General features: G+C 52.5%; 7 protein-coding genes across 7 annotated transcripts; 4 read left to right on the top strand and 3 right to left on the bottom strand.

Annotated features, from left to right (window-relative positions):
- Positions 1–34: 34 nt before the first annotated feature.
- On the bottom strand, positions 35–926 carry N656DRAFT_843495 (uncharacterized protein). Its single transcript, XM_064819093.1, has 2 exons — positions 252–926; positions 35–190 (listed from the first exon to the last, which is right to left on the bottom strand). The coding sequence occupies exon 1, from the start codon at positions 842–844 to the stop codon at positions 323–325; it is 522 nt and encodes a 173-aa protein (XP_064672356.1). The 5' UTR covers positions 845–926; the 3' UTR covers positions 35–190; positions 252–322.
- Positions 927–5,008: 4,082 nt separating this feature from the next.
- Positions 5,009–7,982, top strand: N656DRAFT_546033 (uncharacterized protein). The gene is made up of 4 exons (XM_064810033.1): positions 5,009–6,246; positions 6,313–6,416; positions 6,474–7,352; positions 7,413–7,982. Exons 1-4 carry the CDS (start codon positions 5,103–5,105, stop codon positions 7,821–7,823), a joined length of 2,538 nt encoding a protein of 845 aa, XP_064672355.1. The 5' UTR covers positions 5,009–5,102; the 3' UTR covers positions 7,824–7,982.
- A 1,326-nt stretch (positions 7,983–9,308) lies between these two features.
- Positions 9,309–12,232, top strand: N656DRAFT_776957 (uncharacterized protein). The gene is made up of 7 exons (XM_064814738.1): positions 9,309–9,950; positions 10,024–10,161; positions 10,225–10,286; positions 10,353–10,555; positions 10,620–11,278; positions 11,381–11,491; positions 11,559–12,232. Exons 1-7 carry the CDS (start codon positions 9,807–9,809, stop codon positions 11,811–11,813), a joined length of 1,572 nt encoding a protein of 523 aa, XP_064672354.1. The 5' UTR covers positions 9,309–9,806; the 3' UTR covers positions 11,814–12,232.
- A 46-nt stretch (positions 12,233–12,278) lies between these two features.
- On the top strand, positions 12,279–13,121 carry N656DRAFT_545544 (uncharacterized protein). The gene has a single exon (XM_064810031.1). It carries the CDS (start codon positions 12,532–12,534, stop codon positions 13,042–13,044), a length of 513 nt encoding a protein of 170 aa, XP_064672353.1. The 5' UTR covers positions 12,279–12,531; the 3' UTR covers positions 13,045–13,121.
- Positions 13,122–13,914: 793 nt separating this feature from the next.
- Positions 13,915–14,939, bottom strand: N656DRAFT_704793 (uncharacterized protein; the record flags this gene model as incomplete). The annotated part of the gene is made up of 2 exons (XM_064811209.1): positions 13,915–14,514; positions 14,568–14,939. 2 exons carry the CDS (start codon positions 14,937–14,939, stop codon positions 13,915–13,917), a joined length of 972 nt encoding a protein of 323 aa, XP_064672352.1.
- A 2,018-nt stretch (positions 14,940–16,957) lies between these two features.
- N656DRAFT_705187 (glycoside hydrolase family 5 protein) lies at positions 16,958–18,181 on the bottom strand (the record flags this gene model as incomplete). Its single annotated transcript, XM_064811248.1, has 2 exons — positions 16,958–17,778; positions 17,833–18,181. 2 exons carry the CDS (start codon positions 18,179–18,181, stop codon positions 16,958–16,960), a joined length of 1,170 nt encoding a protein of 389 aa, XP_064672351.1.
- A 1,149-nt stretch (positions 18,182–19,330) lies between these two features.
- Positions 19,331–20,532, top strand: N656DRAFT_545923 (uncharacterized protein). The gene is made up of 5 exons (XM_064810032.1): positions 19,331–19,612; positions 19,676–19,962; positions 20,035–20,140; positions 20,270–20,464; position 20,532. Exons 1-4 carry the CDS (start codon positions 19,454–19,456, stop codon positions 20,294–20,296), a joined length of 579 nt encoding a protein of 192 aa, XP_064672350.1. The 5' UTR covers positions 19,331–19,453; the 3' UTR covers positions 20,297–20,464; position 20,532.
- The last annotated feature ends 827 nt before the right edge of the window (positions 20,533–21,359 follow it).

Below are 21,359 nucleotides of genomic sequence, written 5' to 3'. Positions count from 1 at the left end.
CAGCGTTGCGATGATATTGTACCTGTAGAACTTGGTCACATAATGTGATTGAGTGCCTAGTTCCTAGCAGGAATACAAAGATTTGTCTCACACCGAGTCGTTTCGTGCACATTTCACGTTTGCATGGATGATTAGCGGTAGAAGCCAAGCAGTGCTAGTATATTAGGTTTATATCATATGTAATGCTGGGCTACAAGATGAGCAATGAACTCAGCCACGGTGCCTTTCATTGATGACGAGTGAGCACTTACAACGAGAATGCAAGCCAACTTCAGAGTTCCGTACCATCCAAGTCCTGCTCTCGGGCTGGCCACCAGGGTCGTTACTTCGTGGCCGTGGAGGTAGAGTTTTTCATTATATCGTCGCGTTTGTTCCACCAAGAAGCTATCGTGCTTGTAGGAATTTTGAAGAAATCGCTGGTCTCCTGGAGGGTGACGTCCCGGTATCGGGAGAAATCCGTCTTCAGGACGGCATCGCTGTCACGGGACCCCATTCGACGACGAATTTCCCGGGCCTCGGTTCGCTCCACCTTGTGCTGGATCAGAAAGGTGAGGACTCGGATCTTCTGTTCCCTGGAATAAGTCCTCTCTCGTCGTTTGAGAGGTTTGGCGGCCACGGCTCGAAGCTCCAACGGCTTGGGCTTGGGTCCGCGCTTCTTCTTTATCTTCACCGGGGGTGGCGCCGCTGGTGGTGGCACGGTTGACGGTGGCTTCGACTGGTTGTTTGACGCGTCTTCCTGTGCCGGCAACCGGGTTTCTGTATCTGCGGTGGCCGGCGGCGTCGCAGACGCGTCGAAGGACGGTGTCCCCACAGACTCAATCGGCGTCTGGCTGGCTGAATCCATGGAGATAATAGCAGATTTTGCAAACAAAGTGGTATTGTGCTTCAAATGCGTCGGCTCGACGCATTCGTAGGTGAAAAATCACACGCTGAGGCCGAGACGCACGGGGGCTAGATTGAGGTTTGAAGGTTGAATCGTCAGCTCCTGAGCGCTATTTCTGAATCCCGCCAATTTCTAGTGTCCGGGTAATTCCATAGCATTCAGTAATTTCCATCGGTATTTGACAGTTGTCAGGACCTGGCAATGACCCACTCTTGTTGTGGCATGGCCTGGCAAGATCTGGCAATATCTTCACATCAGCCCGCCAAAGCATCCAATGCCGGTCCGACGAGATCCTTTGTCAGGCTCTGACGGATGTTAAACTCCGTACTTCCGATGGTGACAAATTCGACAACCTCAATGCCAGACATTGTGGCGGCGTGGCCCAAACTTCAAGAAAGATGGCTCTAGCCAAGAAAAATCTCGGCATCATGACTCGGAGTACTAGGATTTGGACTGAGACGAAAGTTACCAAAAGTGTATAGGTAAGGTATCTTCGCCGTTCTTCGAGTTTACTCAGTGCGTCGTATTAGATTGCGACTTCCCACCCGGTCCCATGTTAGCGAGAACATACTTATGTACCTAAACTACGTTCATGTTACGTTGTTAACCATGATGGAAAGACACCAGGAGGGAAGAGTCGATCCATGCACACGGTCGTCACAAGAAGACGGCGATGACGGGGAAAATGGGAGGACTCCAACCATTGGGCTCTCTGCATCAACAGTCTGGCGTATTAACACCGTTGACCTCAGCTCTGACAAAGACGACTGCTGCATTACCATCAACTACGACAACTTGCTCTGACAGCAAGAAGACGCTTCTCCTCGATACTGATGTGACTGATGTCCGGCTTTAACCATCCCTTGGTAAGGGAACCCTTTAGCTTCATGATGGAAACCCTACGGAATTTTGGCTTCTAATTTTGAACTTCGTGGTGCTCAACCTTATCATGTTGACCTAGGGCCAATATGCGGCAATGTTGTGTCGGACCGGATAAGCCGAGAAAACCAGCGAAGAATACCAAGTACCTACCTGTAGGCCGGTCCGGGGGTAGTTATGTCAGGGTATAATTGCAAACATCGAGAATGGACGAGCCGGTTACAGGGCGCGTTGGCGGGTAGGTGCAACGTGGCTACCTAGGTAAGTAGGTAGGTAAGGTACTTATGAAGCAAGCCCACTGAGGTACGAATGGCAATAGGTACGGTATGACTCTAAAAGAGATATATGTTCACGGTAATTCCAGTCTGTGACTAGCAGTAGTGTCGAATCAGCCAGGACGCCTGAGAATGACAGGATCATCAGGGGTATCATGATGTATAACTGACACTGGCTCACAAAGGTAAGGGCATTGAACAATACCTCCTCTCTATACTCGTATCGACTGTGCGGCTGACTACATGCTGATCTGAAGGCCTGAAGTAGATCCCCAGTGTTTGCGGAGCTCCCATTTCTGTTGAGTGTTGCAGTGAGCTTCCTTCTTGAACCGACTGCTGGAATTGATAGTTGGAGCAGTACGGCAGTCTGCAGTCATGTACTGTGGTGGTTGTAAGGTACCTAAGCAGAAGTACAACCACAGTACACACATTTACCTATTACATTATCTCAGTAGGAAGATCAAGTCAAAAGACAGTTTGTGGAAACAGCGGTAGGGCTAGCCGTAGTATTCACAAGGCTGCCTCCCAGCCCCTATCGTAGATGTAGGTATATGAGGTATTATACAAGTACTGACATAGTCTATGGCTGGGTGTATGTACTATGTGTTACGGACACAATCTAACTGGAATCAGCAGGTGTTAACCTCCCTAATTGAAGCGAAGCTTCAATGATGAGCTTACGGAGTGTGAATACACGTAGTGAGCGAGGCATTAGCTTCGCTTTACTTAAGAAGCAGTTTGCCAGGAGTTTCTGCAGCTCTCATTGGTCGCCACACTTCCCGCCAAGACCGGAAGCAATTGGTCGCCACAAGACTTAGCGCGTCTTGGCTGCATGCACCGCCACAGCATCGCTGCCATGTATCCTACGCCTGAAAATGGCTGCAATTGACATCTGCGCGGTGCTGTTAGGATGGATGTTTTGAACTTCTGAGAGTGAGCGCCGTAGGAAAAAGATCCGCTGGCAAAAGCGCCGCAGGCAAAGCAGGGGGTCCCGGGGGGCGCAGCCCCCTGGAAACGGGGTATCGGCCTTATGAACTTCGAATATCATCGGCGCCGACCGCTGGGCTGGGCCGGCATTCAGTTACACCCCCGGCCGACAGATCGGAGCTCCCTACGCAGATTCAAGCCGGGTTAAGAATTGAACATAGGTATAGTAGATTTGACGATATCAGGCCGTTACAAGCACATTCGCAGGGTAGTAAGTAGGCAGATCCATCAGTGCCTAGGTAGTGGAAATGTAGCTTACTGGCTCACTGTGAGCCAGTAAGCCAGTGAGCTCACTGGCGGGGCTTACTAACTGGCTTCGCTTCACCCCTACGTGCAGCAGAAAGAGCTTGCGCTGGGCATGTCAGGGTTTTTAAGGGATTAATGTATGTAGTTGATGTAGCACATTGATGTGGTGCTACAATGCGGCATCACTCACCGAGAGAGCTTGCATGGTGCTACCAATGATCCCAATCGGGCATGAGAACCGATGAACTCATTGGGCGCCATCGGGGCGTTGCGGTGTTGCTGAGGCTGGAGGCAAAGCCAATTTATGTAAGCCACCCCCTTCCATCAGCCCACCCTTTGTCCGTTTATTGGTTTCCTTATGTAGGCTGAGCTACTCGTCACACGCCCATGGCGCATGCTGAGCACTCGAGACCATTTTATTTCTGGGTTCATGGAGTACTGTTACCTCACAAGGCATACTTGGATTTGCCGTTCATTGTACGGAGTATGTACGTAGGTTGTTTTCAGCCACCAGCTGCTCGCACAAAGGAATTGGTGTCATTTGCCCGGAATGTGAGCGTTAATACCAGGCCGAAATGGGCCATGTTGGTATCAAGTTTGAGGCCATTTAAGGATTCCATAGGCACCCTGCGTGCGAGCGGACTTTGGAGCCCCTAACAGTGCATGGAAGCAAGTTATGTGAGTCGTGCCAGGCAAACGCCCAAAATATCAGCCGTTCTTGGGGCATTTTATAGGAACTTATTCACATCCACTCCAGAGGAGTTCGCAAGGTCAGCTCACCTGCATCCTCGAAGCTGCAATGGCGGTTGCAGTAAGCCGAATGAGACGGCATACCCATATATCACGACTGCGATCTCGTCACAGGCGGAAGACGCCCAAGCAAAGCGGAACAATTGCACGACTCGAAGATGGCTGGGGTCATAAGATAGACCTCTCTGAGACGACGACGGCGCCAGCGATCGAGGCACGGGAGCCATCACCGCCGGAAGAGCAAAGCTGTACCGCTCATGAGCAGAGCTCATCAAGGTACGAAACGTTGGTGCCGATGCGTGGCATGGATGAGTGGGCACTGTGGAGTTATCTGGAGAAGATGTTTGGTGATGATGCGCATTTCAGCGTTGTGGTAAGTTGAAGCCAAATGAGTCCCTACGACTAGGAAACGCCTTGGGCTGGAAATACTGAGAACCATATGTAGCAGAGGCGGGACAGCCTGGAGATTTCCACACCACTGCCGTTGACCCCAGGGGAAATACTGAGAAACTGCAGATTTGCATGATACGATCGTATCACAAGAGGCTGGCTATGGGGCTGAAAAGACGTGGCGTAAATATTGGTGATTGATCGATATCCGCACTTAAAGTGTGTAATTACGTTAGCATTGACCTCCCTGAATCGAAACGTTTAAGAGTGATGAAATGTCGTCGTGGTTTTTGTGGTAAGTAAGGAGCTAGGTAGAGCCTAGTAAACGTTAAGCTCCTGCCTTGAGGTTGCCCGTATTGCAGCTGGTGCTATGGAGGTAATTCGAACACCAGGCTCAAGAGGGAAATTCGGCGACGAGAAGGTCAGCCCTGGGGGCGGGGGTGGCTGCCAGCTGGAGTTTTGTGTGCATGTCCCTCCGGGCGCTTGTAAACCGGGCGCAGCGGCCCTGGCGAGTGGAGGCGAGGAGGGCAGGTGCACTCCGGGAGGCCGCTCAAGTTCTAGTTGGACATACGGTACCGGCCGTTCTCCTTATAACTAGAGGGCAGGTATAAGTTATCCACCGGTGTCTGAGGCTTCAAGGATCGGAGGTCGTTCGGCAAGCAGTACTCCGTAGCAGAGCAGGGCATTTGACGATGCGGAGCAGTTTGGAATCCCGCCACCCACCTTCCCTTCAAATATCTGAGGCTTCTGAGCAACTCGAGGTGTCTGAGCAACGACCAGCAGAATTGCACCGATCCGAGACCGCACTGAGTGGAAATCGCGCGCCTTCAAAACGCCGCAAACGGAAGTCGAGACGGTCTCGAAACATTACAAATAGCGATGCAGCGGGTCCGGAAAAAGCACCGCTTAGAACCGAGGCAACAAACAGCAACCCACTAAATTTCCCCGCTGTTGGGGACCAATTTGACCCTGGGGAGCAGGCGGGGCAGAGCTCAGTGCCGATTTCCAGCGCCGTCAGCACGCAAAAGCTGCTGCGGGACTTGGATAGGGTACCCGGTGGGGGTTCGTCTCAGGGCAACGTCAGTCACCGCACCAGCGAGAATCCAGAAGCTCACCGAAACCGCTACCTGGGAATTCCTGGACCTAATGACCACCTCTTGTATGTACAAGGCCAGAATGAGAAAACGCGCTTGCTCTCCGACTTCACCGTTTGCAGCGATCGAGGTCTGGACCTTGAGGGCCAGCACATTGCCCGTGTCGCCGGATTGCAAGAAGCCATCAATTACGAGGGAATCGCGTCGCCGTATAAGCTGATCAAAAAGATTCGGAACGATCTTGAGCCCACGCTGTCGTCCTTCTTTGGCCGATCCGAGTCGTACTTTCTGCCATGGACAAAGTTGCACAGCGTCTTGAGCACGCAGACGGTTCTGAGGCTGCTCCGTCACTTGAACAAGAAAATAACAGGGGCAAGTCAACGAGCAGACAACGATCTTCCCGCACTGGCCAGCAAAATCGCGCCGCCCCTTTCTAAGCTTGGCAGCGGCCAAGGGGTGAATGGCCAACTCCGGCGCACTTTCGCAACGTTGATTTTGGTAGGCCGTGAGAGCATGGTGTTTGCCTTTGTCGACGCTGGCCTGGACGATGGCTCGCTGCTCGAAATCGACTTCGACGGGCTGACTCCAATTTCCAACACGGAGAAAGCTCTGAAAGATCTCTTCCGTGGCTGGAAACCAAGGGAAATAAAAGACTTCAAGTCTCTGCGCTGGCAGCTTTCGCCGACCTTTTTTTCTGTCAAGAGGGAATTTGGATCTGGACTGGACACGGATTTGCCAGACGGTATGGTCCACCAAGGGGTAACCCTCGTGAAACGCGTGCGGTACAAGCTACGGTCTACTGAGGAAGTCCTCCCCTTTCAGTCTTCAAAGAGGCCGGCCATCTCCGGTGGGTTTGCGGATGTTCGATTCTTCAAGTTGCACGAGGACCAGCAAGACTTGCCTCGTTTCACTGTCTGTTCTTCCATCCTGCCATAATGCATCGAATGGTAACTAACACCATCGTTACAGCGACGCGGGAAGGACAACGACATTGCCGTCAAGACACTGAAGAATGAGGCAAAGGGCACTGCCGAGCAGTTCAAGGCTTACGAGAATGAAGCGTATGTCATGGCGCGCATAGCGTCCGCCATTGATACACCGCACATGGCAAAGCTTTTGGCAACGATTGAGGTCCCCCGCGCTGCCCCAGATCGGGAACGCTCCGACTATCATATCGTGTTGGAAGCCGCTGATAGAACGGTTGAAAAGCTGTGGTGTAGCCACGAGTGGTGGAACCAATACCCTGCTCGGGGCATAACGGATCTGGATCTTACCAAGTGGGTAGCAAGCCAGTGCTATGGGCTTGCCGATGCCCTCTGGAAGTTTCATGTACTGCCAAAGAAGGACGGTGACCTGAACGAGAAGAGGCGCGGATTGCATTGCGACATCAAACCCGACAACATTCTTCATTACGAAGAGTGGGCGATCCAACCGAACGCCAACCCAAAGGCTACCGTTCACGAGCGACTTGGCGTGCTTCAGCTTAGCGACTTTGGACTAAGCAGTTTCCACTCAACGAGAAGCGTCGAAAATCATCGTATCGCTGGCGACTTCCTGGACTATGCCGCACCTGAGACCGATTTCTTGCTCACGCACTCCCCAGCCGCCGACATCTGGCATCTCGGGTGTTTATTTATGGACTTCGCCACTTGGTTGCTGGATGGCCCCGAAGGCTACAAGCGGTTTTGCGACGGGAGGCTCACCACGGTATTGAGAGGGCGCCGCTGTCGGTTTGCCACCTTCACGCAGGATGTCGTTAGTGAAAGCAATGAATCAACGGCCGCCAACGCCCTCTCGCCCAGTCGGACCCCGAAGACTTATGTGGACGTAAACAGAGCCGTCCTTGAGGTATGTGTGATGTGCACAGAGTGTGGATTTTTGTTATTGCTGCTAATCAATGTAAAACAGCAAGGTACATATCTCTGCCAGCACAAGAAAAGTTCGGAATTCATACGGGAGCTTTGCCATCTAGCTATCAACTACATGTTGGTGATGCGAGATACAAACCAGAAGCAAAAAGTCGTCGAGTACAGGCAGGAACCACAAGCCGTTGCCGACAGACTGACCAGCAAACAAGTTGCTGAAATCCTGAGACGATCCATCTCTAGAAGCGACGAGTACTTCAGGCCCTCACGTGCCGACATCTTGCCATTTGAGCATAATGGCTGGAGACGTTCGTCCCTTTTGTTGTACTACGATGTCAAACAGCTGCAGAGAATCAGCCAGAAGGTCAGGAGTGGGTTGGACCCTGAGGAAGCTGGCTTGAAGATGCCCGGCGTGACGGAAGTCAGGGGTGAGGTAGAGCCATCCATGGTCTAATGGGAGTTGCTACGTCAAGCTTGATAACTTGATATTATTGGGTTTCGAGGGGTTTCTAATAGCTTTAGAAGGATAGACGGCGTAGCCAGGCACTGGTGTGTATCTTATTGAGTATATTCACTAGACCACAAGCTGTAGGTGGGTGCTGAGATGCGCAAAGACCGTTGCAGATAGAATACCTCATTAGGTATCAATTTCTACAACCACCAGGCCGATGCACCAACCCCTAGGAGTAGCTACCACTGCGCCTTCCCGCTTTGTTTACAAGTTTCTCAACTTTGGTACGCATTTCCTGGTCATGGAACTTGTTTAGCAAAATGCACGGTAACATTAGTTGCCCCGGGCTCAAGCCTTCCTTGCTCAGGGTCGCAACTTACAGGCGTAAGGGGCTGAGAAGTGTAGATCAGGGGACTTTGGTTCCTGGCAATCTAGATGTTACAAAAATCCGTTGGTAAGCTAGCGATCATTGTTCAAAGCTCCATGAACATTATAATACAAGCGACGTACAGTAATCGTGAACGTGATCATGTGCTGATTCTCGAGGTAGTTCTGTAGTGCCTCATGGACAGCAATGTCGTCAAAGTTGGAATCAGCGTAATAGGGGATGACATAGGAGTGCCGATGCTTGGAAGACATGATGGGAATATTGCAGATAAAAGGTCCTCTTAGTATGATCGGAGACAGGTAAAATCAGGCAAGGACTAAATTGCCAAAGCAGTTTAACAGTACTATCGGATTCCAGGGGTGGCAAACGGCCAGGCCTTGGGGAATTCTCGTTAATAAGTCAATATTTACGAGCACGGGGTTTTGAGCGCTCCCAACTTGATCGGTTCCAGTTTCATCGGCCATGCTGTTGGTTGAGGGACACTTTAAACCCAATAAAAGCAGGGCGAGCCAGCGGGTGCATACGCTTGCATGCGTGCGGGCCTGAAGGTTGAGCAATAGGGGCGCGACATGGTAATTAGGGGAGACATCAATGGTCCATCCGGAGGAACGCCCGAATGCAGTGACCATCCCAGTGGGCGAATCTGAACTTCTGAAGCAGTCGAGCTGCAGAACGGGTCTCTCTGCTACACAGATTATTCAGTGATAGCCGGAGCGGCGGAGCCTTGTCAATCTGCATGTATCAGTATCAGACTATCAGATTGCACAACATGTCGTGGTGGGCCATTCACGAAGTTGTCGATGGCTGAGGCTTGGTCGGCGAGGAGAAATCACATATAGCTGCCTTGAGAGGCTTGTGATGAATACATATGTTCAACACCTGAATATCGCCAATAGTAGTAATGAGAGAGACATTCAGACTCACTAGCAGTAGAAGAAGATGCGAATCCAGAAAACCTCACAATCGGCACATGTAAGTTTCTCTTGCTCCGCAATGCACTGAGCGCAGTCTATACCTTCCCAAAGTTAAAAGGTAGATACTTTTGATAAGGAAGGTACGAAGTACTGACCGCTGATTTATCTCATCAAACCCCTCATTCACAATAGTAGTCCCACAGCACTCCCAAGGATCTTTTGACAGCGATGCTCCGGTCCTTTTGAGCCACTTCTACGATACACTCATCAATCGCAATCATTCGTCCTCCCACTTACCTGTACAGTAAGGTATCTAACTGTATCACTCACCCCCCACCAAGAACCATGCCGTGTGACCCAAGTTGGGCGCTGGCTGCGCCTCCAATGGGACCAAACGGGCGTAGAATCTAAGCCCATTTGGCGACCCAAAATGCGCAAACCCTATTCCAACCGGATGCGCCTCGACGACACGTTGCGAGCGCACACGGGCTGCCTCAGTCGGGCCATACGGATTGAAGAAGAAGGGTCAACCATTAAGACCCACGCTTCAAGACCTGCGAAGAAGAGTTGCGCCTTGAAGCCGGAAAGAACTCTGTCATCTACTTGCCAAGCTACGTCTCCCGCGGCCGGGAATTCATCCTGACGGTGCCTGAAACATCAAGATTACCAACTCAGGGGGCTAGAATGAATTCAATATGGAGTGGGCACGATATCCTAGCCTCTCACCTGCAGAGCCTCAACTTCTCCGCGACTCCTCTGACAGAGAGCAACAAGTTGAAGCATTGGACGGGGAAGTGCTGGACATTGGACTCGCGATCGGGACAATGGGTATGTGTACAAGTAGATATTTCCCATCCTACGACTTATTCGAGGTAGAAATGTTGAGAAACATTCAACTCAGGCGCAAGAGCAGTCGCAGCAGCAACTTGGAGATACACAAGCAGCCCAGGCACCGCACAGCCAACCCAACTGGCTCAATGTCGTCGATGCCTCATCCTTTAACGATGATAAGTGGGATGCCTGGCTTCAAAACCAAACGGTAATGAAACCAGTGTCTACCAAGCTGACCGCCGGGTAGAAGCTAACACGCAACTCCCCGTAGCTCCTGGATGCTACGTCTTTGCCGCCGAGCGGTGATCTTTCGGAAGATCGTCTCTCTGTTGTGTATGAAGGCATACCTATGCTTCTTCTTTCTATTTTACTAGGACGGAGCTAACAAGTTTGGTCTAGTGTAACATCACCTGTACATCTTACGGGCTTCAACAGAACCCAAAGCGGGCCAACAGCCCTCCGATACGTTTCCCTTCGACAGGACCGATTCCTGTCCATCCTTCAGAAGCTTGCCATGCACCGAGGCTACCTCGCCTTGTTGGAGGAAGGTAGCCCCTGTGTTATTAAGCGCAAGTCGACGGTACAGGGTCGAGCTTGTGAAGGCATGCGTTCTTCCCCTGAGCACTTCCGCATCCTTAACCCTGATCGTTACTAACTCCGACATAGTCTACATCTTGCGGACATCCAACGGGGTCAAAGGCCAATCCGCCATCACAGTAACTCACTTCCCTGCTATCACCGTCAGCCCAGATCCCGCCTTGGCCACTACTGGCACAGGGGTAAAACTAGGAGCAAAAACCAACGCGCTCATCGCGGGCTTCGACGAGGAGGACCTGGAGGTGCTTACCTCGTACCTCTGCAATTTCTCCGGTACCTTCCCTTCGGCGGCCGCACGCCTCATCATCGCCTTCCTCGAAGTCGAAAAGAAGAAGCGCTTCGACTTGGTGCGCACCGCGGTCCGCGACATGCAAGCCGTCATCCACGAACTTACCATCGAGCCCGTGGGGGTGAAACCCTCGATGCGGCGCGCTCTGAATAAGACAGTCGATCTGTACTTTGGGTGGAACCATCTGCGCACCGACGGGCTTGTGGCCTGGCGGGACCAGCTCAAGCTTCTGAGGGGACGGCTGGCGGCTTCTGGATCTGAGCTGGAAACTCAAGGGGACCGGCGCGAGGCGGGAGGAGAGGCATTAGGAGGAGGAGACTTGGAAGATGATGAGACGGCGGTGCTGGTGGAGTATCTGGACCAGCTGACTGCCCGGTACGACCACCGAATTGCCAGGTGTGATATGGTCCTGCAGGGGGCGTCGCTTGCCTACCAGATGGTAAGTGCCGGCTCTAGGATGACTGGAGCCTGTAGTTGTACTCAGAAACCTCATTGGAAAGGAAAGATGGTAGGAACACTAATACGGAATATGTGACGGCAGGAAACGACGCAACTCTCAAGAAAGGACACCGAGATTGCAATTGGCGATGGCAAAACTATGAAGGCCATTGCTGTACTCACCATGGTTTTTCTTCCCGGCACCTTCATTGCGGTATGTCCCCCTTCCCCCCTTCCCGCCAGGGACGCAGTGTTGATCAAAAGTGCTGATATGGTTCCAGACGATGCTGGCAGTCCCACAAATTGAAGAAGCACTGAAACCGGAAAACAATGCTAGCTTCTCAGACAGGACATGGCTGTGGTATATCGTACTCGCCGTCCCCGTTACTGTTGTTGCACTCCTGGTTTACATCTCTTGGGAGTACCTTTATAAGAGAAAGTACCTCAAGAGTTTGTTTGGCGAAAGTGGCAGTGAGAAGAATGACGAGGTCGAGATGCTTGATCTTGAGCGGGGGAGGGGAGGAGTGGCCCCTTGATCCTGCTGGTGGCCATAGGGGAGCAGGTGCTGCTTGGGGTTTGGCGTTCCTACTACAATCGATATGATACCTGGGATGATTTGATCTTCTCCGAGCCATGGGCGATCTGGTCAAAGCTACTAGTAGATGCCGGGCTTCCATTTTGTTACTTCGTTGTCCACAGCTTAGGTACGCTCGATTCGGAGGCTCCCCGAAACGTTGAACTTTGACGGATCTGGAGAATCCTAGGAGGCGGCAGTGTAACTCGAAGGGCAAACAGTCGTGCAACACCCTTATGTTTTCCTAAGCAAAAGTTCCGAGGGACGCTGCGAAACAGCTTCAAACCACTCACTGGGACTCGTCCTTGTCGACCGATCCCAAGCTCAATGCAAGCCCAATTGTGCCTGGAAGGAGGCTTTATGAGTGAGCATACCTGAGCCTGTTTTACATACTACTCTTTACATGCGACATTGCTTCAACTAGACCCGTTTTATCTACTTCCAGCGTGGATGATGCGATTCCCTCATGTTTCCAGCGTGCGGCGCAGCCCTATGTAGGGCACAGCAGTCTCAACGAATTCCCGCACGCCACAGCGAAACACTGCGGCGTCAGTCACTCAGTGCCGCTCGCAAGAGCTTATTTTAGGCGGTTCCATGGCCCAGCTTAGTGGTCTGCTGTTGGGGGGAATTCTCCCACATCATGATCATCCCCTTGCCAACCCGGCGGCGCACGCGACCACATGTCTCTGACCCGGGCCGCGACGGGCACCGCCAATCTTGACCACGGCCCCTCTTATAAACTCATCCATGCCCCAAGCGGGTCGGTCGGGTCTTTCATTTCCCTTCGTGAAGTAGGTCGCCAGATCGACAACCATCCCATTCTTCACCCCCGTGCCCATGGTTCAGCCGGCGCTGCCATAGCCGTTTTCTCTCTTTCCAGGTTTTCTTTTCCCACTCCTTGGGTAGAGTGTGTCGCTGGTCGATATTTCCATTCCATCTTGTCCTCCTTTTGTTTGTATCCCGAGTTTCTTCTCCGTATTCCCGCTTGCTCTCCCCGGCATTCTGTCGACACATGCATGCATGATCCATCCTACATCATGTCCGCCACGTTCCCGCAGACAAGCCTGAAGCGGAAGCGGAGTCTCTCACGGTCCGTCATCAAAATTATCCAGCGCACGCTCCCGCACCTGGTCAAGAGCAGAAGACGATCGTGGACGACAAACGCAAAGACGCGGATGCCGATTGATATGTGACGGACTTTCAGGGGACACTGGGGTTTTCGAAACGGACTCGGAGATATTGAGGACTGGGACGCATCTGCTCAATGTCTTGTGCTGGAAGGGGTGATAAAAACAGGAACCCCGATTGCTCGTTGCAATTGAGGCATGGCCATTAGCCTTAGATTCTCAACAAGGGGCTGCAGTCCAGGGCCGGTTCTGATTGTTTGGTGTGTCCAGCGAGCGTGGAAACATCTGAGCCAAGCCTTGTCGCGGACAAGTGTGCTCGTTTGTGTTTGATACCTGGGTGGAAGCGATCCGGTCGTCGTGCACCCTTGTATGACTTTCGCGCAATCTTCTCGGGACTCTCGAACAAACGATGGTTAGACATCCGTTGGACGGTTGACGACTCTCGACGTTTGGCTTTGGATGGGGCTCAACGACACGGCACAGCATACGGGGCTGACAAAAAAGGGGGGAATGACCGATCGGTGTGTTGATAGACGGTTAGAAAAAAATGGAATCACTTCGGCCACGATACCATATTAGACTGGCGTTTTGGGTGGCTGGGCTTTTGCTTCCATTTGACTTCTCTGGCCAGCCTGGCGAACTTCACACTGGGGCAGGAGCTTGAGACGTTCAGGGTCGGCTAGGAATAGCTTCGAGGTGCATCCGTCACAGGGAGGTATATAGAACTGTCAAAAGCATTTGAACAAAGCGATTCAGGCAAGACCAAGCTGTTCGAGCAGTGGTGAAGCCGTACAGTCATCTCTCACACGAAATGGTGATGTGATCGGCTAGGCAAGCCGTGAGATTGCAGTGGTTTGTCCTTCATACTCTCTTTCAGTGGCAAACAAGACAGCTAGCGGTTTCCGCTGCTGCTTCAAGCCGGGTATCATTAAACTTCTATCGTAGTTCATTATTATAATTAGCATCTGGTATTGATGAATCGCCCGGCCCGCCGGTCCCCGAGTAGCCAGCAACTGTCCGGCAGTCGAGATAGTTGTTCTCGATAAAGGGCGTCGCCACTTGGACTCCGTACACCTCCTTCCACTCTCTCTCACTTTCCTCAAACGGGAATGTAAGGGCCTTGACCCTCCCTCGGACGGCTAGAGGCGCGTGTTGTCCGACCGACATGGTAGTGTTGAAGAGACGGATCATATTATCACAGGATGTCGCGTTCGCAAACGTTGGCTGATTCGTAATGTTCTTGAAGAGCTCCAGCGGATAGGGGCTAGAACTTAGGCCGGGGAGCCGTGCCATTTCTAGCTCGATGAACTCGGGTGAGGTCAAGCTCGAGCCCCTGAAGTACGTAGCACCGTTGGGCAACGACCGATACGCATCGCAGAGCGGCTCATACTCGGCAGGAGATACTACCGTGCCATATGCCCGGGATCCCTCCAGAGCAATGCTGTTGGCCGCACTGATGAGCTGTGCCGGAGCCCAACGGAACGAGGAATGGCCGTCACCCAGGAGGTCCAAGAACGGGAACTCGAATCCCACACGCTGGAGAACATGTTAGGACAGACAACGGCAGCATGCTGAGCCGGGCCACTGACCGAGAAGTCATCGATTGTGATGCCGTACGCACGGAACTGGACATCGTGGTCGTGTGCAGCCTGAACCAGCACGGGGTACATGCCCTTGGGGAAGTTGGGCACGAGGGCGCGGTAAGCGCCTTCAAGGATGCCGTACTGGGGAGGAATAATCCTGCGAACAGTCTCCAACGAGATGGGGATGATGGCCAGCGTCGCGTTGAGAACCCCGGTGGCATTGTTCGGGAACGATTCGGCCAGTGGGTTTGCGTGATCGTAGGACGTGCATACAGACGGGCCCTGCACCGCGCTCGACTCTCCGTGGTTCAGCAGCAGGGAACACAGAAGGAGGAGCACGACGGCCGAGACATCGACGAGCGAGAGCTGGAATGGCATCATGGATCGCCGTTTCTTGCTTGATGATGCCCAGACAAGTCCGATCTGCTCCCGGAGGTGCGACAAAGCGAGCAAAGGGAAGCGCGGCATGCTGAGAGGCATGCCGGGCAACTGGCGAAATCAGGGGATGACGGCGGACTCAAGTGAATCCGCTAGCCACCCATACCAAGTTCAATTGGTCAAAGGACGAACGAAGGAGGGGGGCCAACATAAACATAAGGTAGAGGGAAGGGAGAGGCAAAGGCCAAGAGCAAACGGAACAGCAAGCGGTCTTTGGAGCTTTTAGACTCGAAGGCATTCCCGTCCCAGACAGATGGTTGCAGGGATCCCGGGCGTGGGGCCAAACGGAGCGAGCCTGGGATCTGTAACATCGATCTGGAGGAACATCCACCAGACGGGTGAAGGCGCGTCAGAGTCCGTAAAACGGTACTGAAGCTTGCCGGTTCACCGCGGCAGTCCATCGTTTCGGGAGTAGAGGGAGACACGAGACCAGATTTGCCCGGGGACAGGGTCAGTTGTTCCGAGGCACCTTGTGTCGCGGCAAGAGACTTGACATGTCAAGGATCGCCGGGTCCTTGGCCGCAGGGTATTCCTGGCAGCCGGTGCGGCGCATCCCATGCCTCGACCGTCGGAACCGTAACCTTCCTTTCAAAGAAAACGCTTGCCGCGCTCAGTTGTGGAAGTTGAGATGATCTACGGGTCCAAAATTCGGCGGGTGCAAAATGGCCCAATGTCTTGAGGCGCGGAAAACCGGCTTGCCGGCATCAATAGCCCGCTGGCTCTGCTGCACATCCGCGCTATTATCTTTTTACCATGTCGCGCGACTGTTGCTTGGAGCCCGTCGTTGTTGAAGGAATGTTCCCGACTGAGAAAGCCACGGCCAGAATGTTGGCCGTGTTTCGCCGGATGTTGAGCCTTCCGGTGCACGAATCAAGATCGCCAGCCAATTGGGAGGCTCGTCAATCGGAGCGGGAAGTCGAGCAAAAGTCGCATTTTCCCGCCACGATTCCGCTTTGTTTCCTCGCGGCTCGTTGTTCCTATGAGGCCGGTGATTGCGTGGGTCTTCTCGACGCAGCTATTCGTTGAATCCTCATCAATTGTTGGGCTCTACGAGTACCTTAGACACAGGCCGCCGCTGCCATCTGAGGTGGAGCGAAACATGCACCGTGGTAGATCACAGTGTGTGGGACGGAGCCGTGAATCAAAACCCTGCAGGCGCCAGGGGCACCTGGTGCGGGCGGTGTGGTCCGGCAGATCAGCACTTTACCAGCTTTATTGCAACGTCATCACATCCGAAAGACGCAACAAAATCTGCATCCCGTTGCACTGTACGAAGTTATCAGCAAGATTCCTTCAATTCAGAGGTCGGCATCTTCCAACATCGACATCTAAATCGCGCTTGCGTGCAATTCTTCAATCTCTCCCAGGAATGCGTTGGTCTTTAGCTTTTTGCAATTGAGACGGTTTACCCCGGGGTTCTGTCGATCCGTTCCAGAAGGTGTGAGGGCGGTGTTTCAGAGGTGCCACTGACGATTAAGCATGAAAATCCTCGTCCAGCCTGTCATCTGCGAACGGTCGGCAGGCAATTCCAAACAACTGAGACCAGACTAGGGTGTGGAAATGAAATTTCACGATTTTTTGAGCAATTCGCAATTCACCCGGCTCATGAATTTCAAATCTTTCAGACAGGGTGATTGTTACGTAAGATAGGTACTGAACAGGCCTAAGTTTAGGCCTGACTTGGGCCTGACTTGGACCTGGGTGGGCGGTAAGAGTGCGAAAACTATGGAATTAACCCTAACCCGGAGCAGACCGCCTGCCGTATTGGGTTAGCGTATTTGGCATGAAATTTCCATTGCGATTCAAGGCTGACTGTGAAATGAATTGCAAGGGAGGGTCGTGAAATTCCACACCCTAGACCAGACATGTTACTCCATATTCCCAAAGCTACATCAAACCAGAAGCCTGCGCAATAATTTGCTAACACACAGTAGGTAGCTCGAAGCATTGGCGGATGCCTACGGCTTCGTCCTCAACTCGCCCCCATTCACACTTGCCGGACCCTCCCACTGTAGCAGTTCCGGCACCTTTTTCTGCAGCACGGGCAGCCAAACCGTGTCGTACAGGCTCGGCCCGCCACCAGCCGCCTTGCTTCCGGGTTCCAAGCTGCCGAGCTGCCTCTGGTCGGTACAGCAGGGACTGTTTGTGCCCCAGAACGGCCCGGCCGCCCACGCCGTCCAGCCGATGTACTCGTCGTTGGCAGCCATGTAGTCGAGAATCCCGTTCAGCATGGTTGTGCATGCCGTCGTGTTGGAGCCACCAAACTCGGTGATGAACGCCTTGAGCTTGTGCTCCCTCAGCCAGGCCGTCACGCCCGCCAGGTTGGTCGCCGGGTCCTGCGTGCACTCGGTGTGGCCGCCGCTAAAGTCCTGGTCGAGGTACTCGTGGATGTCGATGGCCAGGTTGCCCGCCGGGTCGGTGAGCTTATGGATCCAGTTGCTGTTGGCCTCGGAGCCGCCCTTGGTCCAGTAGTGCCCGCCCGTCCATGCGTTGCCGGGCGCGATGATGAGATTGGTCGCTCCCGAGGCGCGGATGGCGTCGATGGCGGCTTGCAGATTGGAGACGAGCAGCGAGCTGGGCATGTCGTGCGGTTCATTCATCAGCCCAAACATGACCTTGCCGTTGTCGGCGAATCGCTTCGCGAGTTCGCCCCAGAAGGCGCCGAATTGCGCCGTGGTGGCCGCCGTTGAATCCGACGTGTTCCCGATCACGCTGCCGCTGAAGGGCTGCGAGGACGGATCGTTGTACCGCATGTAGTTGTGCGGGTCGAGGATTGCGTCTGCCAGGTTGTAAGTGAACGGGCCAAACATTGACAGAGGGATTGTCTACGCACAGGCTCCCTTTGTCTTGGTAATGTAGTCGACGGCCTGCTTGAAGTAGTCAAAGTGCGTCTCGTTGAACTTGGCACCCAGACCGTACTCAAGAGGGCACATGCGCTCCAGGAGGAAGGCAACGCGATGTAGATTGACTTTGTTTTGGTCCGTCATGATATCAACTCCAGAGGTGCTAATGAACGAGTAGTCGACGCCGAACCGACCGGGCAGGCCGGTTCCTCGCGTCTGAGTCGGGCTCCATGCGCCAAATTCGCCACTCGATTGGGCGACGCCGGCGTAGTAGATGGTGGCGGATGCTCCGGGGAGCAATCCAACGCACACGGCTGAGGAGATAGCTGCGAATCTCATGATGGCTCAACAGATACACAAATCTGGGCCCTTAGTGAGTACAGCTGTATATCTCTAAATTCCCGCTGCCTCGGTGGTGGACTGCAAATATTTATACGGTCGTCCAACGGTGATTCAACCGGCACCCGTGGTCCTAGTATCATCACTCCTTCGCGATAGAAGGAGTGAGTAGTATATACCAGGACTAGAAAGGGACTCCCTCCGAGGTCCACTACCCGGGATTGTAGCTTCTCGACGCGGCATCTAGGAGACAAGGTCCCCTTAAACAAGCATCAAGGTTACAGCAATAGCTGAACTCGGACATGTCGGGGTAGTCTATGGTTTGCAGCGGAGTTCGATAACGGATACACGAATCAGAGCGATTGGATCGAAGCCAACAGCCATCAAAAAGGTGAGAATCTTTGCCATGCCTAATAGGCAAGATTTAAATCAAGGAGCTGGGAGGGCGGAGGGAGGGATTCCGCAGAGCCTTATGTCTGGGCAGAATCCACGTCGCTTATTCCCGCCCGTTCCTGAACACGGACCGTATATTATACTTGTTACATGGATAGATGAACGCTCTAGTCCGAGTAAGAATAGCGCCATAGGAGGGAACAACTCGGAGTTCAGTGGAGTGACATGATGTGACCATGACCGTAACTTCAACCTGGTGTGGAAATACTGTAGGTAGATACCAGTGACAACACTGACAAGTACAGCAAGCCAACCTATCGAATAATGTTACGACAGCGAAGATCAACATAATTCCGGAGCAATTCCGTTTTGACTCGTCGGAATCAACGATTTGATGACGAGTCTTGGTGGTTTTGGGCTTGCCCTTCAGTCGACGTTATGTCATCGTCGCACTCTAGTGTCACTGGCAGCTTGCAGTAAGGTGAGAGCGCGCTTGACGAGGCGTTATATCTATGGGTTGAACAGATGTGTCCTCATCAAATAAAGAAGATGGATTGCATTGGGACCAAATGTCTGTGGTCTGTACCTTTTCTCTCCTGCGAAGAGTGTGCGCCCAGCTTTTTATCCAGAACCTTACGTTTGCATGCTGCCTTCGGGACTCGACAGATCAGCCAATCATACAGTACCACGTATTGCGGTCATTGGTGGAAGATGGTGTAGGTAGGTAGGCAGGTAGGTAGGTACGTCCGCTGCCAGTCATTAAGTTCAAGTTGGGTCGTTTCTGCCGTGATCGTGGAATGGAATATGGACTTCTGTTATAACTCTAGTGGACAACAAGAAAAGAGAGAACAGTACGCAACGACTCAAGACGTATGAACAATGTCATTTGGCATTACTTTTGGCAGTGTCGGCGATTTGATTGCCGTTGGACAACTGGCATTCACGCTAGCCAGAGCTCTAAACGACCGCCACGGATCAGCGAAAGCGTATCAAGCGCTGATCAAGGAGCTCAAAAACTTCGATAATTCCCTCCTGCAGGCACGCGTGTCCTATGTGTCACACCCCGGCCTGCTGGTGCTGACGAACAGTCCTTGAAATTAGGTGATAGCAATATGGCAGAACTATGAGACAGCCCCTCAGCTAGCCGACATATACGCCAAAGCCATGGAGACAGTCAAAGATTGCCACGACTTGCTGAATTCGTTCTCCACTAAGATTAGAGAGAAATACGACAGCAGCCTCGGAGGAAAAGGGGACTCGAGTAGCTGGGTGAAGACTGCAGCCAAAAAGACCTTGTGGCTCACGGAAAAGGATGATGTGGCCGAGCTGAGGGCCAGGCTCCAGACGGGTAGTAACGCCATCATGCTCTTTACACTGGCCGCTATGAGGTAACTTCTTCTATATATGACCTATCTCCTGTGCTACAGCTCATTGGCAACCAGCACATCCAACAAGCTCAGTGATGTCGACCAACAAGCGAGGGTCGCGAGTGTTCACTCCCTTCTCCAGAACTCCTTGAAGCTCGCCGAAGTACACCAATCAAAACTCCAAGAGATTGATGCAAAGGTCAGCTCGCAGGCCGTATCTTCGGCACTCATATTGCGGCATATTTCCGGTGGTATCCGCGATTTGTACGTAATGATCGGTGCTACATTTAATAGGAAAGACCAAATCGTTCTCTGACCTTCCACGCAGTACTCAAGTCAAGAAAACCGTTACTGAGCTTAGGGAAATTCTCGTGGCCATCCAGACCTGGATTGCATGCCTGCCGCGTCAAACCAGCATCCCAACCGGACTGGGAGGATGCTGGCAACAAGCACCGGTTACGTTCGAAGACGCCCTTGGCCGCCTCGTCCCGATTCCGCTCAAGCTGGTTAATTCTTGGAGTGGGTTAGGATTCCCACGTCAATACTAAGTTATTGATTCGTTACTAACACGCCTCCGTTTGCTCTCTTAGATACTACAAACTATATTAATCAAGCGTTTCGAGGATCTGCCGGGACAGGGGAAAGTAATCTCAGGCGAATATACACTTGAGGATAGCATCACCGGGGCGGAACTTACCAGCACCACGAAATTCTCCCAGTACTTTCGTCCCGGACAGAAAGTGGTACATTGAGGCCGCCCGTTAGCACCCTAGAAGATTGAATTTGAAGGCTAACGAAGACATATTAATAGTCCTAATGCCAGGTGTGGCATGTATTTCCAGCGGATCAAAGAGGTGATCATGATAAACGATCTAGACAGGAATGATTTGGAGCATCTCCTGTTCAGTGATCCTGGCGAAGACGCCAACTTGAAGCCCACCGCCAAGCACTTAGGAAGCTCTTTATCAAAATCCGACGCGTCTTCAAGAAAGACCAATGGTGCTGAGGAAGATGTCATGGTCTTCAGCTTCCAAAGGGTAAAATTAATTTCACAGTCTGCAACGGTGGCTGGAAAGAATCGTTTGATCAGCAGAATAAATGCATTGAGAGCGAAGCGCCAGAATCTCACCGAAGAAATCAGATTTGCCATTCTCGATGACGGAATCAAACTCGACGCACCAGGGCCTACCATCCCAATCTGGAGGGGTACTACATATTAATGGTTCCAGCCCCTCACAGTCACGCCCGCTGTGGATGACTCGGACTTGGTGAACCCCTTCGAACCGAGCGGTGACCATGGAACGCTCGTGGCAGAAGCAGTATGCCAGGCTTATTCAAGGGATGTTTCAAAGGCCAAATTCTTTGTTAATCGGATGGAAGACTGTCATGCCGAGGATGGCAGTCCCTGCTTCACTGCA

Source organism: Canariomyces notabilis, assembly GCF_033297395.1.
Source record: "Canariomyces notabilis strain CBS 508.74 unplaced genomic scaffold N656scaffold_5, whole genome shotgun sequence".
NCBI lineage: Eukaryota > Fungi > Ascomycota > Sordariomycetes > Sordariales > Chaetomiaceae > Canariomyces > Canariomyces notabilis.
This window is presented reverse-complemented; position numbering and strand designations above follow the sequence as displayed.

Excerpts from the sequence above, each read along its gene's own strand:
- N656DRAFT_776957 (XM_064814738.1), top strand. The coding sequence starts at position 9,807 with ATGAATTCAATATGGAGTGGGCACGATATCCTAGCCTCTCACCTGCAG. Across the intron at positions 10,162-10,224 it reads CCTGGCTTCAAAACCAAACG|CTCCTGGATGCTACGTCTTT; the intron begins GTAATGAAACCA and ends AACTCCCCGTAG. Across the intron at positions 11,279-11,380 it reads CGTCGCTTGCCTACCAGATG|GAAACGACGCAACTCTCAAG; the intron begins GTAAGTGCCGGC and ends ATGTGACGGCAG.
- N656DRAFT_545544 (XM_064810031.1), top strand. The coding sequence starts at position 12,532 with ATGTCTCTGACCCGGGCCGCGACGGGCACCGCCAATCTTGACCACGGC.
- N656DRAFT_843495 (XM_064819093.1), bottom strand. The coding sequence starts at position 844 with ATGGATTCAGCCAGCCAGACGCCGATTGAGTCTGTGGGGACACCGTCC.
- N656DRAFT_545923 (XM_064810032.1), top strand. The coding sequence starts at position 19,454 with ATGTCATTTGGCATTACTTTTGGCAGTGTCGGCGATTTGATTGCCGTT. Across the intron at positions 19,613-19,675 it reads TCGATAATTCCCTCCTGCAG|GTGATAGCAATATGGCAGAA; the intron begins GCACGCGTGTCC and ends CCTTGAAATTAG. Across the intron at positions 19,963-20,034 it reads TTTACACTGGCCGCTATGAG|TGATGTCGACCAACAAGCGA; the intron begins GTAACTTCTTCT and ends CAACAAGCTCAG.
- N656DRAFT_546033 (XM_064810033.1), top strand. The coding sequence starts at position 5,103 with ATGCGGAGCAGTTTGGAATCCCGCCACCCACCTTCCCTTCAAATATCT. Across the intron at positions 6,417-6,473 it reads AAGACTTGCCTCGTTTCACT|CGACGCGGGAAGGACAACGA; the intron begins GTCTGTTCTTCC and ends CCATCGTTACAG. Across the intron at positions 7,353-7,412 it reads TAAACAGAGCCGTCCTTGAG|CAAGGTACATATCTCTGCCA; the intron begins GTATGTGTGATG and ends AATGTAAAACAG.